At 43.9% G+C, this 18,254-nt stretch overlaps 2 protein-coding genes across 9 annotated transcripts; both read left to right on the top strand.

The window, feature by feature from the left end:
- The first annotated feature begins 252 nt into the window (after positions 1-252).
- On the top strand, positions 253-8,725 carry LOC133889389 (uncharacterized). Its single transcript, XM_062329924.1, has 4 exons — positions 253-345; positions 3,864-3,963; positions 4,219-4,309; positions 8,188-8,725. The coding sequence occupies exons 1-4, from the start codon at positions 253-255 to the stop codon at positions 8,723-8,725; spliced, it is 822 nt and encodes a 273-aa protein (XP_062185908.1).
- On the top strand, positions 8,223-15,795 carry LOC133888186 (uncharacterized). Of its 8 annotated transcripts, none has more exons than XR_009903730.1 (5): positions 8,223-8,564; positions 10,387-12,023; positions 14,591-14,648; positions 15,297-15,430; positions 15,526-15,795. XR_009903730.1 is itself a non-coding variant. In XM_062328337.1 (2 exons), the coding sequence occupies exon 2, from the start codon at positions 10,513-10,515 to the stop codon at positions 11,695-11,697; it is 1,185 nt and encodes a 394-aa protein (XP_062184321.1). In that variant the 5' UTR covers positions 8,223-8,564; positions 10,387-10,512; the 3' UTR covers positions 11,698-12,238. The 8 variants fall into 8 exon arrangements, 1 of the variants encoding a protein (XP_062184321.1); XR_009903728.1 differs by having other exon boundaries at positions 12,510-14,648; XR_009903725.1 differs by lacking the exon at positions 14,591-14,648.
- Positions 15,796-18,254: the final 2,459 nt, after the last annotated feature.

Below are 18,254 nucleotides of genomic sequence, written 5' to 3'. Positions count from 1 at the left end.
GCTCACTGGGGCATGGCCTTTGAATGGCTAAGCCGGCCTGGTAGGCCGGCAGCGCTTGAGGCGAGCGTGGGCGCGTGAGCGCACTGGCACAATGCGAGCGGCGGAGGGGAGGGGAAAAAGTGGCCAGCGGGGAGAATTCCACAGCGGCGTGCATTGGGAAGCTCATCGGTGTGGAATTCCGACGGGGTTTCACGACGGGAAGTCGACGCCAGGCTTCTACGTGGTACGGTGGATGCGGCGGGGAGCTCGTTGATGGCGGCTGGCGACGAGATCAACACCAACCGGCGGCTGAAGAGCGGCATTGGTGTGGCCAAAAATCGAGCAGCACCTCCCTTGTACTGGGAGGTGCCAACTTGCATAGAAAAAGGGGCCTAAGGTCTCTAGGCATCACGGCACGATGGCCAGCCACGCACACAGAGCACCAGCATGCTGGTGTTGAGCCAAAGCATGGCGGCGGAAGTCAAACACACGGCGGTGCACGAGAGCCAAGAGAGAGCACGGGGCGACTACGCGCTATATAGGAGGGGGTGCTAAGGGCTTGGGGAGCTCATCGTGCTCAAGGATGATGAGAAGCGGGACGACAGTCGATGATTCATCGAAGAGGCGGCGGCAGCGCTGCTCGGCTATTGGTGCGGATGGGCTCCTGTCGGGCTTCCAATGAATAGGCAGTGGCACAGAGGTGGTGGCAAGGTCCTGGGGCTCCTCAGTAGCACGTGGTCGGGGGATCAACAGAGGCGAGCTACGGTGACGTGAATGGCGATGACGATGGTGCGGTGGCATGGTGAAATAGGGAAAGAGAGAGAGGGAGAGACCGAGGCTCTATTTATAGAGGGGAGGGAGCTGCAGAGAGGAGGCAAGGGCGCGAGGGCGTGGCACGGCACGATGGCGGCGCTCACCATTGGGCCTCGCGCGGTGACAGAGGCGGAGAGAGCGAGCGCGGAAGTCACATGGTGTCAGGCGCTCGGGCAGCGTGTTGTTAGGGTAGAGAGAGGAGAGAGCGCGAGGGCGCGGAGGGTTGTTGCGGCGATATTTCCCGGAGGCAGGCGACGTTGTCGCGATGGTGGACAGCGTGGCGTGGCGTCGCGCTGGAGGAAGGAGGAGATAGCACATGTGCAGGCTAGGTGGATGAGCGACACGTGGATGGCGCAACGAGGGCGGGGCGCGGGCTCGCGCTGGCGAGTGCACGGCTGAACGGCTGGGCCAGCTCGGTGCACTGGTGGGCCGAGCGTGGGAGAAGAGTGAGGGAATTGAGGAAAAATGGGCCGGGTCAGTGGGCTAAACAGAGAAGGAAAAGGGAGATTCGGCCCAGGGAGAAGGGGAAAAAAAGGAAAAATGGTTGTGGGATTAAATTCAAATGAGAGATTTGAATTTGAATTTGACTTTGGATTAGGATCAATTTAAATGGGAATATTTGAATTATGAGATATAGGTAAAGCTTCGAGATTTGGGAATATGATTTGAATCAAAAAGATTTAAATTCGATTTGGATCTATGTTGGATAGAATCTAAAAAAAGATTTGAATTGAGAGACATTCAATTCAAACCTCCACTCAAAAAAGCATAAAAGCCATAAACCAATCGTGTATGAATCAACTTAAGGCAGGGATTACCTTAAAATAAATTTGGTGTATTTTGGAATACTTAGCCAATTAATATTAGTATGTATATTCATATACATATTTCCTTGATTTTATTTGGTTTAATTTACTATAATTTTTTTAAAAAATTTGCACTGAAATTTGCTATTAATTAATATGCTAAATTCAAGATGTTACACCTCTCACCCCTCCAAACGTCGAGACCAGAAAATGAGGGGGTACTGTTAGGGGAAAACAGAACAGCCTGAGGATAATGGTTGACGATCGCTATCAAAGGCTCAGAACTCAGCAGGAGGCCTTATCCCCAGAGGCTGCGAACCCCTTCAGGCCACCTCTCCGGGATGTACGTGGCCCTCCGAAGACTCGAACCTATAGCAAGTCCCTCTAGAGCCTTTGGTCTTTGAACTCAGCAGGAGACCTTATCCTCGGAGGCTGCGGACCCCTTCGGACCGCCCCTCCAGTGCCCATACGGCCTTCCGAAGACTAAAGACACAGCCTGCCTCCGGAGACAATATCAGGGAAGAAAGTACATCCCTTGCAATTGACCTGACGTGAGGTAACCGGCAATTAATACTGGTGCAAGTGGTGCTTATCCTGACACCCCAACACAATGCAAGTCATCCTGACACCCCCGATAGAGCGGCGCCGGGTCATAATTGGAAACCGGCTCACCCCTCAGGGGGCAGGCACCAAAATAGTTACCACGGTAGATATTTATCTTCTATGTAGGGTAAAAGGTAGTTATCCAAGATAAGGCCCAGTAATTCAGCTAAGTCCTAGATATTTGTACATTGTGTAGTTTGTACACTAAGCTACGTACTACCTTATAAATAGGGGGTCATGGTCATCTAGAAGAAGGAGGTGAGAAGGAGCCCGCTCAACACAGGACGGAGGAGCACAATCACAAGTCTTCCTGTGATACTCCCTCCAGTCCATATTTTTACTATTGATACATTTGTGGTGTTCCTTCCTCTCAAACTTCGTCTCCAAGCTTGAGTCACCTCCTTAAAAGAAACTCTCGTCGTATTTGCTGGGGCAAGACGAACTATTGCTCCAACAGTGTATTATTTTCATAATTATATTTTCTTTGCTTCTAGGATATTTTGGTGACACATTTGCGGTAATTAGCTTTCATGCTATCTTAGATCAAGCTATGAAGCATCTTGGGTTAAGCTTTTGTGGCCTCGGAGTGGACTTCACTGTTGAAGGCAAGTTCTAGGCTGATATAAGGTTTCATTTAAATGGAAATGAATCAGCTAATAAGACCTTATTTATTATCTATGGTAAAATATCGGGTCGTCCATGCCAAGCGAAAGAGAGTGCACTAATTCATACGCTAATGTATATCGATGAAGTAATAGGATACAGTATTGTAGATTTTAACTATGTTAAATATCAGAGGTTATATGCTTCGACAAATGCTCAAGTGTAATGATGTATGGATATTTGCATAAGTAGTATGCATAACTATATTGTATGACTGACTTGAGTTAAATTCAAGTTTCTGGATGTAAATCTGTGTTCTTGAATGTGAAAACTGCTGCCAAATCCTGACATTGCTTTAGGATATCGTCCATCAAAGTTTAGTTCTGTTCTATTGAATGGGATGTTGAAGTATTCTCTATTTGCATGCATGTACTTTTCTTGTTTGTAGAAGTTGATCTTTGCATGTGTCATTAGTGACGTGTATCCTTATCACCCGTCATTAATGTTAAATAATTAGTAACAAATATCCTTATAACCTGTCACTAATATTAAGTCATTAGTGACGGGTGTCTTTATAACCCATCACTAAATGTAGCCTTAGCGGCTCCCTGCCATGCTACTCATTAGTGATGGGTTGTTATGAGACCAATCAGTAATGGCTCGCTCATTAGTGATGGGTGTCCTTATAACCCGTCACTAATGAGTGATGTTTACTATTATTTTATTCACCGAGTAGCACGACCAGACAGTGTCTGTCCGACATGGCTGCTCGGCAAAGGGGTAATTTTTTTGGCCAAATCAAATCTCGGTGATTTTTTCCTTTCGAACTGGCGGTTTTTCCCTCTCCAGTGTCACCAACAACCACCGAACAATTCCTGCGGATTCTACGTTACGTGTCGCATTCTACTATTCATGGCAGCAAAGGATATGAAATCCCTAGATGTATGATAATTGCATAGTCTTTTCATAGCTATTTTTATTCATTACAAATATCCGATGATAAAATGATTTTGCTCACGCTAATTGCATACTTTTTTCGTAACTACTTTCATTCAATAGGAATTCAGCTTACCGAATGGCAACATCAGGAATTCTGCACTCTCCAACATTCGAGCACGGATCGCCTCATTCTTAATGATCAAAGTCGTCTCTTCGAAAGGTGAGTTCTATTGTAGGGAGGCAGGGCTCTGACTTATGTAATTTGTGGTTGCACTTTCGACTTATGTAATTCGAGGTTGCATTTTTTACTTATATAATTCGAGCTCTTGATGTGTACTTACGCCGTTGTACGTTTTGAGGACTTTTGATTATGTAATTTGTGGTTGCGTATCTCATGACTTGGTCCATGTGGGTATATATCTTGAAATGAATGGTGACTATGGCATGAATGTATCTGGATGTGTCTTATTCGCAGGACAAGGCGGCTGCCAAATCCTGACATTGCTTCAGGATGTAGCCAGGAAAAAGATAAATCCCTTCGGGGATGAGACTATTAGTGATGGGTGGTAAATTCACCCGTCACTAATAACCGAGTCCCAGTGACGGGTAGCTTTCCAACCCATCTCTGGAACTTAGTGATTAGAGATGGGTTAAAAAGATACCTGTCACTAATGACTCATAACACCTATGATGGGTTGTAGCTACCGTCACTAGTTTTAGTTAATTAGTGATGGGTGGTAAATACACCCGTCACTAATGACTCGGTCACTAGTGACGGATTGTTGTTATCACCCGTCACTAATGACCGAGTCCCAGAGACGGGTTGGAAATCTACCCGTCACTAATGACTCAGTAACAAATGAAGGGTGGTAAGAAACTGTCACTAATGACTCGGTCAATAGTGACAGTTTGTAGTTATCACCTGTCACTAATGACCGAGTCCCAGAGACGGGTTGAAAAGCTACCCATCATTGGAGATCAATAATTAGTGACTGGTGGTACATACGCCCGTCACTAATGATGGTCACAGTGACGGGTAATAGGCCTGCTCAGGTCATAGGAGACACATTTCAATGACGGGTCTCAATTATGACTCGTACTGGTGATTGTCATTAGTGACGGGTCCCAACTCATCACTAATATTTTATCATTAGTGACGCAATAAGTGTGACAGTTGCTATAACCGTCACTAATGACGGTTATCACCCGCCACTAATGTGTTGTTTTGGCGTAGTGCAATCTGACAGGTGGGCCTAACCCAATCCTCTAAATCCCTTATCCTCTCCCAGCCAGTGTATTCCCATTCCCAATTTCCCACCGCCACTCCCTCTTCCAAGCTCCTAGCACACCCCGCCATGCCTCCTAGTCCCAGCCCCACCGTCGCTAGCTCCTCCCTGCACCGCGCCACCCTGACCCGCCCTACATCGCGCCGCCCCGCATCGCTACCGCTAGTGCCACCCATCCAAGTCATACCCGCGAGCGACGGGTTTGGTGCCCATTTTTTGCCCAGGGCGTTTGCAAGTATACCCACGAGTGGGTAAAAACTAGCATATACAGGTATATGTGAGTAATATCCGTACCCACCACACCTGATTGCCATCCTTAAGTTGAACGCACCACGAAACCAAAAAGGAATTGTTACAGCAAGACACTATCATTTGAGGAAATCACTTAATTGTCTCCTTTGGATTTGCTCAAAGATTCGTGCTCCAGTTGATGGCATGGCCATTTGTTTCGATGGTGGTGTCGATGATAGGTGTGGAGTCTGCCGGTGTTGCCGACGATTTGAGGAGAGGTGAATGGCAAATTACGGATAGATCGATGGGGTGGGAAGAAGCGGTTAGAGTGACGGATTCAGTAACAATAGAATATAGAAAAGGTATGAGATAGCACGAAGGTATGACAAAAGTAGGAGGTAGATATTGTGAGTGCACACCTTAATGCCAACAGACGATGTTGGAAAGATGCATATTATTCTACTATCAGATTCTACTATGAGACATATTACATTAACGATTGAGAATGTTATGTAAACCAATAAGATTAGCAGGCAACCAAATGTAAATCATAAAGACATCATGTAAATCATAGATAAATGCAGTAGGTCCATTGCATACGTAAACCATAGACCCTCTTTGTAAACGATAAAAGAAAATCACTCAACTACTGTTGCATATGTAACTGGTACTAACAACAATAAATCGTAGACAAGTTAGTAGATATGTGACAAGTGTAGGTGTTATACAAATGGTACCAATCAAGCTACAAATACACATATACGGACTTAGAGATAAATGCTCCTTCGACGGTTGATACTGTACATGCTCAATGGAGTAAGGACTTGTGACGGAGTATATCATCGAGGAAGCAACGTAGATTGTAGGTGAACAACGTTGAAGTGGTCGCGCATATAAGCTATCTAGAAACCTTATTGCTGCTCTTTATGCAGCTTTCACCATAGCAATAACTCAGAGATATTGCTCACCCTGTGTTAGGAAGAAGGGCCTCGATGCATGGCTAGTTCATAATGATATATGCTAATCATTCAGGGATACTTTATCTTAACCTGATACTCAAGTACTGGCCACGACATCAAACGTATTCACTTCAAGGGGGGCAACTCAAGATGGAGATGGCGGCCAGATCGCTTTAGAAGCATCTACAAACATGACGTGCAAATGAACTATTACAAGCGTTGGTGATGCGGTGATGATTCTGCTCAGGATGTGTGACTATGATGGTATTTTTTTATGGATGTATGACTGTTTTTAGCAGGATTTACTAGGACTTATTTGGATATATTTTCTATTGGAAAAAGTCCATATAATATATCCCTGAAGTTTGATTGTGCGCCACATAACATACCGAGGGAAAAAAATCTATTCAACCTCTCACCTTATAAAACTAGATCAATCAATCTCACATCGTAATTTTGAAGGTGGTTTTGCCACATGAAAACTGACGTGGATGCCATATGGTAATGATTGTTTAAAATATTTTAAATAATGTGAAGTTTATTTTTTTACCTTTTTCTTCTCTTTTATATTTTCCCGTAGTCATTAACATAAAATAACTCCCACCATTTAAAAAGAAATTAAAAAGTGGCAGACTAAAATGAAAGTGGAAAATGGAATAGGAGACGGAAATAGTAGGTAAAAAATAAAGTGTTTATTTTTTTATCACCATATAGCAACCATGTCAGCTATTCCAGTGAAACCACCTTCAAAACCATAGTACGTGGCGTAGTGACCCGGTATTGCAATATCGGGGTATTAGATAGACATTTTGTTTCGTGGTTATGTGGCCACACCATCAGACTTTAGAGTGTGAGATGGGTTTTGTCCTTTTCTATCTATGTGCGTCCGTGTGCTATAAAACTATGTTAAGTCTAAATATGTTTTAGCTACTTTCATCCAAACCTGTGTGTTATAAGACGTCTGGATGAACTTGTACAATTATTTCGACAATATAATTCCGTGGATACTTTAATAAAAAAATACACAAAGGACGAGTCTCCATCTCTGATGTCATCCACTTATCCCTCACTACAATACTCTTAGACTCAAGATTGTTGATCTCACATAACCCTCACCTCTGGCTGCTTCTTCGGCGTCAGAGGTGCGGGGATTTCAGCAAATTGACACTAGATATAGTTTGTAGGGTAGTTTCTAGTTTGTTTTCAATGTAGGTTTGGAAGGTTTAGGTTGTTTCCCTAGTGGCTTCATCGGCAGTAACACCTTTCGAACTTTTGTTTTTACGGGCTTCCTCTGATAACATTATCTCCATCGTTGTCCCTAGGGAGCTGTGAAAGGTTTGTTTGTGTTTGTGTAATATATTCTCCGAATCTTCTCGGTTTCACTGGCGATTGTGACAGTGTCGTCTCCATCTCCGGTGATGTCCGAGGGAGGTTGGTTCTGTTGTTTCTTGCGATATGAAGCTTAGCATTTTCCCATGTTCACGTTTTGTTTCTAGATCGGTGAGTGGGTCGCCGGTGATGGGGTTCTCTCTTCCATGCTGTGCCTAGTAAGGTGTTAGCCGATACACGTTCAGTGGTCCAGATACGTCATGCTGTGTTTAGGGTGTTGGCTATTGTGGCTTTGACCAATGTTTGGTGCCTCTTTTTATCACAGCAGTGGAGTCGGATCGGTTCTGGTGTTCTTGTTTGGCGATAACAGCCGGAGGAGTTGTCATCCTCGATGGAGAAGACCTAGAAGGACTTTGGTATAATTTTCTTTTTTTATTGGGTCTTTGTTGTAATATGGGATGTAATGTGCTTTCCTTTTAATATATTTTCATCCCTTTGAAAAAAATAAAAAATAAAAGAAGACACAGGGGATTTCTCTTGGTCGAAAATATGGGGAGACACATGTAAGATCTAAGTCGTTTGATCATCTAATCGACAAAAATTAGAGCTAGGGAAACCAAAATGTGACAAAAAAAAAAGGGAGAAAGAAGGAGACGGCGGCAAGCGATTAAGGGAGGGGAGTCAGAGAGAGATAGCAAGTACAACATCGAAGACTGAGACGGAACGGAGAACGGCAGTCCCGGCCAACACCAAGCCCAACCGAACAGCAGCCAGCAAACTCGCACCACCACCTCCTCCTCCGTCGCAGCATAGGTCGTCGCCGTCGCCGGCGAAGCACCCGAGCCCCCGCCGCCCCGGCAAGCGAAGCGTCCCACGAGAGCCCCCGCCTCCCCGGTGGCAGGTGCAGCAGCGCGTTGAGCTCGACGGGAGCAGCAGCAGCAGCAGCAACTCCCGATCGCTTCCGTCCCCAACTCCCCGCCGCCTTGCCAGCGCGCCCAGTAGCGTCAGAAGCAAAGGTGAGAGCCCCAATCCTCCTCGCCTCGATCCGCCCCCACGCGCGGCGCCGGCGCGGCTGGCAATGGCGGGCCGGCGGTCAATGGCGGCCCGCCACTCGCCGGCGCGGCCTCGGGCTCGTGATTCGGGCGCCGCAGAGCTCGAATTCGGGGCGGAAACCTAGCCTTCGGTCGGAATTAAGGGTGGCCCGGATTGGATCAGAGGGGCCGAGCTGGGGATTCGGGAGCTTGAGCTGTGTGCCCTTCTCATGTCGGAGGTTTGGTGCTCCGGTGGAGCTTGCGATATGGGGTCTTAGTTACCCGTTATTTGGTGGATTTGTCTTTTCACTGTGCATGGAGACGAGCTTGGGAGTTTGAATTTGGTGTGAAACCCTAGCTTGATTGAGGTGCTGTGGATTGGATCATCAAAGGTTGGGTTCATTTGAATTGGGGATATGATTTAAATTTTGAACGTAGTGCTGTCCAAAATTTGGTCACTCTGGAGCTTGCGATTTTGGTTATCTGTTTGGTGGATATTTGGAGTTTTTCCATGTAGTTTGGTGGTCCCAGGTTTTAGTTTGTAGATTATGGATTGGATTGTTCTTGATTACCTATGTTTGGTTCTGTTTACCCAAGGGAATCTAGCTTACAAGTTTGAATTTCGTACAGATGTAAATAAAGGCAGCATGGCCGAATCATGGAGACTTGTGTTATTCTGTTTTTGGTTCGGTTTCAGAGTTGCTGTTTTTTTAGTTTATAGTTCACCTGGGCATGCCATTTTAATGGAATCACTAGTGGGAGTTCACTTGTTTGTGGTTGATTTTTCTACACGAGTTTGATCTCATTCCTTCATAAAATCACATACAGTGCCTTTCTGTCGTGTAGTTACCTTTGTTGTATCTGGTTGGGCCTTTTCAAGCTCTTATTTTATAATGGAGTTTATCTGTTGATCTCATTTTTTCAAAAACAACATCTTCCACTGAGTGGAAATTTCATATCTTCTAAGGAGCATGCTTAAGGAGCTTGGCCATTCTAACTGAAGATCGATTTGATCTCCAAGAATACCAATAGCATTGTGTTAGTCACATTTTGTTGGTTTAGTAGGTGTTTTGGATCTTACCTATAGCCACAGCCAACCAAAGATTTTAATATCCTGCACAATTTGCTACAGCAGCTTTAGATGTTGCCAACTAATACAACACAGTAAGGCTCCAATACATACTGCTGGAGTTCTGAACTACATCATATGTTTGGAAATAAGTTTCATGTGATAGCATTGGCATATTTTGCAAAACATATTTTCAGTTTGCCAGCCATTGGAGGTTGGACCTATCAACAGCCTTATGTCTATGGCGGTGTTCGCATTTGAATGTAATCATAGGCCATTCGCTCTTGTATTAGATCAATGTTATATAAGCAATTACAAACATATACCATTGACCTGTATACTGAGGCCACATAGTGACTTTTCTCTCCTTTTCCCTTTTTGTGGGTCCACTTTAGGTTCTTGCCATCTACATTTGTAAGCTATGTTGGTCTGTCTTGGATTGGGGGAATTTGTATCATTATGACTCCTTTGGATTTAGGGGTAATGATTGGGACAAGGGTGGGCTAATACTAAACCTCGATCATTTCCTGTCTAGGGTTTGGATTATCCCACCCCGTATTCCAATACCAAACCCACCCCCTAACCCTATACCCAGACGCACCCTTAGTATTTTATTAGCTGGAGATACAGATTCACTGTTCTTGGCTGAGCCATTTGGCTACTGGTGGCGTGTTTTCCCATGCTTTGTTGTTACTTTGCACTGTTTATATATTTGAAACAGATGTTTGTTCATTGCAGTGATTTTCCACGATTGGCAGTGTAATATCAGAGGTCAGATTTTAAAGGTACAGTTTTTACTGGACATTTACTTGGGGTTCGACTTTGCGGTTCAGTTGTATTTATATGGAATCTCTTTCCTGAGAAATGCCGTCCTCTACACCACCATCAGTGCAACCGGCACCAAGCTTGCAATCATTGCCATCATCTGCAGTAGGACAGAGCACTCGTATTGACGTTCGTGAGATCAAGTCCAAGATTGTTAAAAGGATTGGGCCTGAGAGAGCAAAGAAGTACTTTCAGCACCTGGAGAGGTTCTTATCATCAAGATTGAGCAAGAATGAATTCGATAAGCTCTGTCTTATGGCACTTGGCCGTGAGAACCTCCCATTGCACAACCACCTCATCCGTTCTATCCTCCATAATGCCAGTCAAGCATGTGGCCCACCTGTAATTAACGACCCTAAGCTGGTCAGAGATGTCACCAATTCAGGACATGCACTTGTTCCTCCTGTCTGGGACAATGGTGGTGCTTTGAACCAGAATGTCAAAGAGAACAAACCATTAAGCAGAAGAGAAAATGTACTAACCCAGAAGTCATCATTGAATCATTGTGATACTATTATTCGGGAGAATGGTGTTCCTCATTTGAGTAATCTGAAGAGATGTACACAACTTCAACAAAGTGAGCATGTGGAGCCGCTTATCAAGCGACCGCGTGAGAAGGAAGCATTAAATTTACATGACTCCCTGCGTAGCAATGGCCCTTCTTCTATGCCTTCCAGAGAAAACCTGGGACAAGAAATTATACACCATTCACAAGGTCCGGTGCAAGCTCCACTTGGCATTCAGTTACATTCTGCTAGTTTTGGTGGGGCCCGAAAACTTTTAGACCTTGCTTCTGTCACTTTGAATGATACCTCTGATACTTGTGTTGAACTTGGTGAAATATGTGATACATTGTTAGTGAAAAGGAGGATGGAAAAAATGGCAGAAGCAGAAGGGTTGGGAGGGGTCTCGATAGAGTGTGCCAATTTGTTGAATAATGGAATAGACGTTTTCATAAAGCAGTTGTTTGGATCTTATGTTGAGCTAGTTAGAGCAAGATCTCAACATGGGAAACTGAGACATGTGGCATTGAAGCAGCAGCTGTGCCGAAAGCTAATAAATAGTGTATCACAGCAAAATCATATTCCTGGGCAGGGTGGTATTATACCTCCAGAGATTAACTCCATCTCAATGCAAGACCTAAAGACAGTGATGGGGTTAAACCCTCGTTTGCATGGGGCTAATACATCACTGCTACTTGAAAAGATCAATTCATATGACTAGTTGGATGGAACAAGTTGGATCCTTCTTCGCACAAGATTGTACCGTCTATATGGTATGTCTTGCTTCATGGCTGTTGTTAGGCCATGGTGTGTCTTGATGGGCGGTGGAAAAGGCAGGTGAACTCTGTACACTATCCACATTGTTCTGCATCTCATCTCCAGAGGAATCTTCCAAAAATAAGCAAAGATCTGCTTATCTATTGGGTGCTGTATTTAGAGCTCATTCATTTCGCACACCTAAGCACCATTATGGAAGCAAAAGTGCTTCGGACAGAACTATGGTTCTGGACTCCAACAAATTGAGGAGCCATAACACACATTTGATCTGTAAGTTTATCGCACTATTATGTGCTTGTGCATTTCAAGTTTTATTTGGAGCATAGATATAGCAGTTGCTGGTGATTTATTTGCATTCAGTTTTGTTTCAGTGTCACTAGAAATAGAAACTATTTATAAGGCATATGTTGGAAACACTTATACTGTTGATGTATGAGTATATTTTCATCAGAACTGGTGGAAACAATGACTAAATTGACTCATTATGTCCAAGTATTAAGGTACAATAGTTGTTTCTAAAAGATAAACAGTGGAAACACTTTCGTTAAATGGTTCATTATGCGTTGGGCTCTTGGCTCTGATTATGCCAGTAGCATTTGTTTCCATCTATCGCATCGTGGTACTTATCAGACAATTTGTATGTAGTTATCTGCTATTTTTGTCACAAAGTAGTCATTTGCTATCAAATATACTTTATTTTTCTCTCGAGTGCTATATATTGTAGTCATGCTGGCATGTGGCTTACATCATTTGCAGTTGGCATGAGGATTTTGTTCCTTAAGTTATGCCTAATTGGTCATTATTATAAAGAGCGCTACTAATGCGTGGAACCAGGTTGGAATACGATAGCAGTCATCACCAGTTTCAGAGAGGTTTCATTCAAAAAATTTCAAGTTTCAGAGAGGTTCATCCAAGTTTCATAAAGGTTTTATCCAAGTTTATAAGTTTCAGAGAGGTTTTGTTGCAGTTTTGGGGAGGTTTAATATATATCTCCCTTATAGTAATCGAATCCCATTCTAGCCATTTTGTCTGGCCTTCCTCTGTCTGATAGTTATACATTGTAAATATGTTCACAGCATCTATAAATAAAAATTACAGAATAGGTCTTTACAAGTATACGTACCTCACTGGAATTCTAGCATGGCATAATACATTTGGGGATCTTATCACCATAGGCCTTGTGGTCTGGATCAGCTGTGCATAGTTTGCTGGCAGTTGAGGTTGAAAAGGTAAATCCAAATATACTGCCCCTGCTTAGTGTTAAGTAAACATACAGCCAGTATCATACGCGTTACACTATATCCAAAGTTATATGAGGAAGTTTTCAATCTCTTTAATGCAGATAGAGATGCAGGGGAAATGCATTTTGGACTTGTTGTTTGAAGTTTACATTTTGAAATGCTTTTGTAATGAAAACAAGAGTTGCTAGATAGATAGAGATAGATCTAGTGTTACCAGGACTCGCAAGTCCGAATTTTTTTTTTTTTTTTTGCCACGTCGACACGCACCGGACGTCTCTGCGAGTCCAAGTAGCTAACTAGGGAGGGAGGTGACGGGGGATGGGTGGACGTCACCGAGCCACCGAAAGGGGAGCTCAAGCGGGGAGCGTCAGTCCTCTGCGGTGACAACCTGGGCGGGGTCCTGCCGCGTGGCGCCGGCGAGCGCAGACCAGTGCGCCTGGAAGTGGGCCTCGACGGCGGCGGCGGCGGAGGAGAGTGTGTCGTCCCAGGAGAGTGTGGCGGAGCAGTGGGAGGAGCAGCAAGCGGAGGGGCGAGGTAGGCAGCGAAGAAGTCCACATCAGCCGCCTAGCGCCCAGGGCCCCACGGCCCGGCGGAGGTGGCCTCAGCATGCCTGCAGTTGCGGCAAGGAGAAGGTGACGGAGGGTGGTTGGTGGGGTTCGCCGCTTGGATTTGGAATTGGAATTGGAGGTCTCAGTGGAACAGAGAGTGGAGGTGGATGTGGGTTGTGAGCGATCTGTATTCAGCGTGGGTCTCTATTTTCTTTCCTTTCCCCCCTTTTTATCATGTGATGGCTAGGTATTCAGCATGAGTATTTCAATATGTTAGTTGTTGTGGCTCATTAGTAGCCTGATTTGTGGCAACAAACATAAATTTCAATTTTTAAAATTAAAAAAATGATATATATTAGACGAATCCCTGAATCCTATTTTCGAGAGTTTGCCGAATCGGACACCCGCACCCGAGTCAGACTCTGACACCCGCACCCATTTTCAAGAGGGAGGGAGAAGGTTTATTTACAAGACGCCTCATTATATAGAGGACTCTCTTAACAATTATAGATAGTTGATCTAACTAATTCATTCCTAACTGTTAGAGAAGATACCAAACAATCTGATAGATTTTGAATAATAAGCCTTCTTAATACTTGTCATTGGGCCAATTGTTAGTGTTACTTATACTGTTTACCCATGAATATTGCCACGGTAATGTACCACATAACAAAGCCGTGGCATGTGACAGTTCCACTGGTACTTAGGTTACTACTGCAGGATAAAATTCTGAGTGTCACATAGATCTTTGGTTGCTTAGTTCCATGATTTGTTTTTATGGAAGAATGCATATTAGTAAACTAAATTTCTCTATGAGGTGTTATGCATGCACAGCAATCCTGAACCTTCAGTATTGTAATGATATACAATTTGTTTGGTATAAAAAAATAGCTCTGGACCTAATTCTTCCACTAAGGATAGACTATAATTAAAAGATATGCATTTAAAAAAGTTTTCATTTCCATGCTGTTCATATGAGGTATCCTTCTCTTTTCATTTTTCCATCAGCCTCTCTAGTTTAGATTTATTTATTTTTTCTTTTTGCAAGGTAATGGCTCTTGTTACTTCTAGTCAGTCTGGACATTCCTTACCCTTATCATAATGAGGTTTTTCTTTCCCATTATATTGCTTTCTTTCACCCATAACAGTTTTTTTTTAACTAGATGTAAAGTTATTTCCTTTCGTCTCAATCCGTCTTCTGGAGTTCGCTTATTTCTTCATTTTGAGTTCTGCAGGATCGATGCCTTTTAATTGAATGTATGTAGTTTATTGCATTTACACTTTGTATGGTGTTACTGGCAGCAGTTCTGATCATATATGTTGAAACTTCAAAACTCCATATAGAATTGTTTACCTTTTGAGCATATTGCCTTCTGTTCAGATGAAAAATTAGTGCCAGTATTAGTATTTGTTATTCTGTAAATATACCCTTGAGGTTGGATTTATTTTGGTGGTGCTTGATTTGTTTTACTCTTGAGCTCACTTGGTGATAGTTTTGTTTAATTTTTTGAGATGCACTTGGTAATAGATAGGGGACAGTTATTGGGAAGATCTCATGTTATGTTGAGTCTTTGTATTTATGCCCTCAGCTTGCTTAAAGTGCTGTACAATATGCAAGGATATATTTCTGAGCTTTCTTATTGTTTGAGTTGGTAAATAACATTACTCATGAAGCCTTATATGTTTGCCAATATTCTTCCGAGCTTTCCAAGAATCCTTGCTGATGATAGCAATCTGTAAATCGTTATTTCCAGGATTGAGAGTCACAGCGTCCCAAAGCTTCTCTGCCACAGATAATCTCTGCAAGTGATACGACGATAGGATAGTGGAAAATAAAAACTCTTGCTGTTTCTCCACGCTCCTTGCCTCTATGTTGGCAAACGATGTGGTAGGCTTCTCATCCTCACAATAAAAATTATAGACTTTTGGTCTATGCAGCTTCCTGACCTGACAGATGGCTATAAATTGGCATCTCATGCACAGTTTATAATCACGATTTAATGGCGAAATTGTGCCCCATGTTGAAGCATTCACGTACAGAAGTACAATAAGGCAATAAACCACTCAGCTGGTTTGTCCATACTGTGCAAGCACCCATAGCTTTGTAGAAACAAATCAATGTAACATATGTAAAGCCACTCATACATAATGTTGCTTTGATATTTATTAAGTTCTTGAATTTTGTTCATATATGTCGATCGGCCTGTATTTCTAAGAACAAGTTCCATGATAGTGCATCTGGATTTTTTTTTCTTTGACATGGACAATGCATCTCATTACTTCTCATCATCATCCCATCCCCGTTGGATTCTGATGATATGAGACATATGATTTTACCAGTTTTTAATAAAAGGGGACAACTCCATGAAGAGTCCATCTGTGCTGCATCATTTGGAGAGGTTAAAATTTCGTTCCTGAAACGCTTGCGGTAACTGCTGACAGTCCTATCTTCTGAGGCAACATCCCCAATGAAGACTCCAATTTGGGCAGAGGGTTATTCTTGCTTCTTCCTCAAGATGGCAAACGGGCTATATACCCGCCCAGTTCCAGCAGTGTACTGTTAATTTCCCGCCAATTAACAACCACTTGTAAGTGACGTTAATAGTACGAAACTGTAATTGCTGTAATCAGTTACATTAGTTGGATCTCCTTAACTCTCTAGAGCTGCATCTTGTATTCAAATGAGTGTCACTGCAGAATGTTACCAACGTTGCCTACGCTTCTAGTTCAAATTCTGAATTCTGAACCCGATTTCTGACAGGAGGCCGCCTCCCAGTGTTTTTGGCTCTGGTGGCGCCAGCCAGTGTTTCGGCATAGTTACTCTCCCAGCTTGTATTTTTTTGGTATATCGCAAGTGGAATTGAATTGTCGTGCTTCAATCTTTGCTTATAGCCTGCAATTTTTGGAGACGTTTGGAAAAGTTGTACATCTATTTTGCAAAGTTTAAATTTAGCTGGTTGTCACTGGATATTTTGCCAGTTACGAAAACGCGATTAAAATAAAAAAAAAAAGTACAGCGACACTTTTCGCCATTGACTACAAGTGCAGCTGCAGCAGCAACAGCAAAAGAACTGAAGAGGGGACAGCTCAAGCGGCAACCTTGTAGTGCCGAGCAGTAATGGTGTGCATGTCACAGGACCAGATGAAAACCAAGCTCAAATTAAATTACACATGAAGCCAGGATTTCTGCTGAGTGTTGCATTGCTTCGCACCATCGAGCAGAAATTCGTTCTCTTTCGGTGCGAGAATCACAAGAAGTCGCTCTTTACCGCCCATCAGCTTCAAGGTCCGGCGGACGTGTGGTAGTCCAACTACTTGGCCATACACCCCGCCAATTATCGGGTGTTTTGGGTGGAGTTCCACCAGGCATTCCAGGATCTTCATATTCCTAAGGATCTTATGAAGATCAAAAGAAGGGAATTCATGGACCTAAAACAAGGAGGTAGATTAGTGATGGAGTACATGCGGTGTTCAACCACCTTGCACAGTATGCTCAAGATGAGGTCAACATCGACGAGAGGAAGTAATACTGCTTTGTCAATGGCCTCAACTTGAAGATGCAAGACCGGTTATCCGCACATGAGTTTACCAACTTCAACAAGTTGGTGAGCACATCTCTCACGGTGGAGTTCAAGCTCAAGAGCCACCAGGAGGAGAAGAAACGCAAGAGGGGTCTGTCGGCTTCAATGGGCGGGAGCTCTTAACGCGCTCGCACTGAGAGTCAACCTCCACCATCTCACGTGCCAGCACTGACCGCTCCACGGCTGATGTGGATGGTGCGGCGCCCGTCTTTCTCCGCTCCACAAGGGCAGCCTGCAAGACCCGTTGACTCTCAAGTGAGCGTGACAGGTGGCCTCGGCGGCCCATGCTACAACTGCGGCTATGTCAGCCACTATGCTCGAGATTACCCATATCCGAAGCCGGGAGCCATGGTGACCGCTCCAAGTTCACCACCTGCTCAGTCTGCACCGCAGTCTTCTCATGCCACCCACGCCCCCAAGCGTGGCCGAGCGCACCACACCATCGCTAAAGAAGTTCACGAGGGTGACAACGTACTGATGGGTACGTTGAACATGAGTTTTAATTCTGTCATCATTCCCGCAGTTGTTCTTTTTGATTCTAGGGCTTCTCACTGCTTCATAGCGACGAGTTATACACAACATCATAGGCTGAATGTTAGCGCCACTCCTACGTCTTATCTCATAGATGCACCTGGAGCTGAGGTTTTTATTAATCAGTGTGTTTCCAGATCATTGTTGGTTATCAATGAGATACCCTTCAGTGCGAATCTGTTGGTAATAAACTCCAAAGGGATAGACGTCATCCTGGGGATGAATTGGCTTACCAAGAACAAGGCTGTCATAGATTGTGCTCAACGGATCATCACTCTTAATGGACTATCCAGCACTTGAGTTCATTTGAAGCTCAAGGGTGTCAATCCTTGTCTTTATGCCCTGAAGGTTGTCCCCACCATGGATCTGTTAAGCATTCCTATGGTGTGTGAATTCCTAGATGTCTTTCCGAATGAGTTATCAGGGATGCCACCCAATCGCTCCGTGGAGTTCTCTATTGATCTTGTGCCTGGAACAGCCCTAATATCAAAAAGGTCTTATAGGATGTCGCCAAATGAATTGGCGGAACTGAAGAAGCAGTTGAAGGAGTTGCTAGAGAAGGGGTTCTTTCGTCCGAGCTCCTCACCTTGGGGATGCTCG

This window comes from Phragmites australis, chromosome 13, assembly GCF_958298935.1.
Source record: "Phragmites australis chromosome 13, lpPhrAust1.1, whole genome shotgun sequence".
NCBI classification, from domain to species: domain Eukaryota; kingdom Viridiplantae; phylum Streptophyta; class Magnoliopsida; order Poales; family Poaceae; genus Phragmites; species Phragmites australis.
The sequence above is the reverse complement of the archived record's forward strand: the minus strand, read 5'-3'. Positions and strand labels throughout refer to the sequence as shown.

Excerpts from the sequence above, each read along its gene's own strand:
- LOC133889389 (XM_062329924.1), top strand. The coding sequence starts at position 253 with ATGGCGGCTGGCGACGAGATCAACACCAACCGGCGGCTGAAGAGCGGC. Across the intron at positions 346-3,863 it reads CACCTCCCTTGTACTGGGAG|GAATTCAGCTTACCGAATGG; the intron begins GTGCCAACTTGC and ends TTCATTCAATAG. Across the intron at positions 3,964-4,218 it reads CAAAGTCGTCTCTTCGAAAG|GACAAGGCGGCTGCCAAATC; the intron begins GTGAGTTCTATT and ends TCTTATTCGCAG.
- LOC133888186 (XM_062328337.1), top strand. The coding sequence starts at position 10,513 with ATGCCGTCCTCTACACCACCATCAGTGCAACCGGCACCAAGCTTGCAA.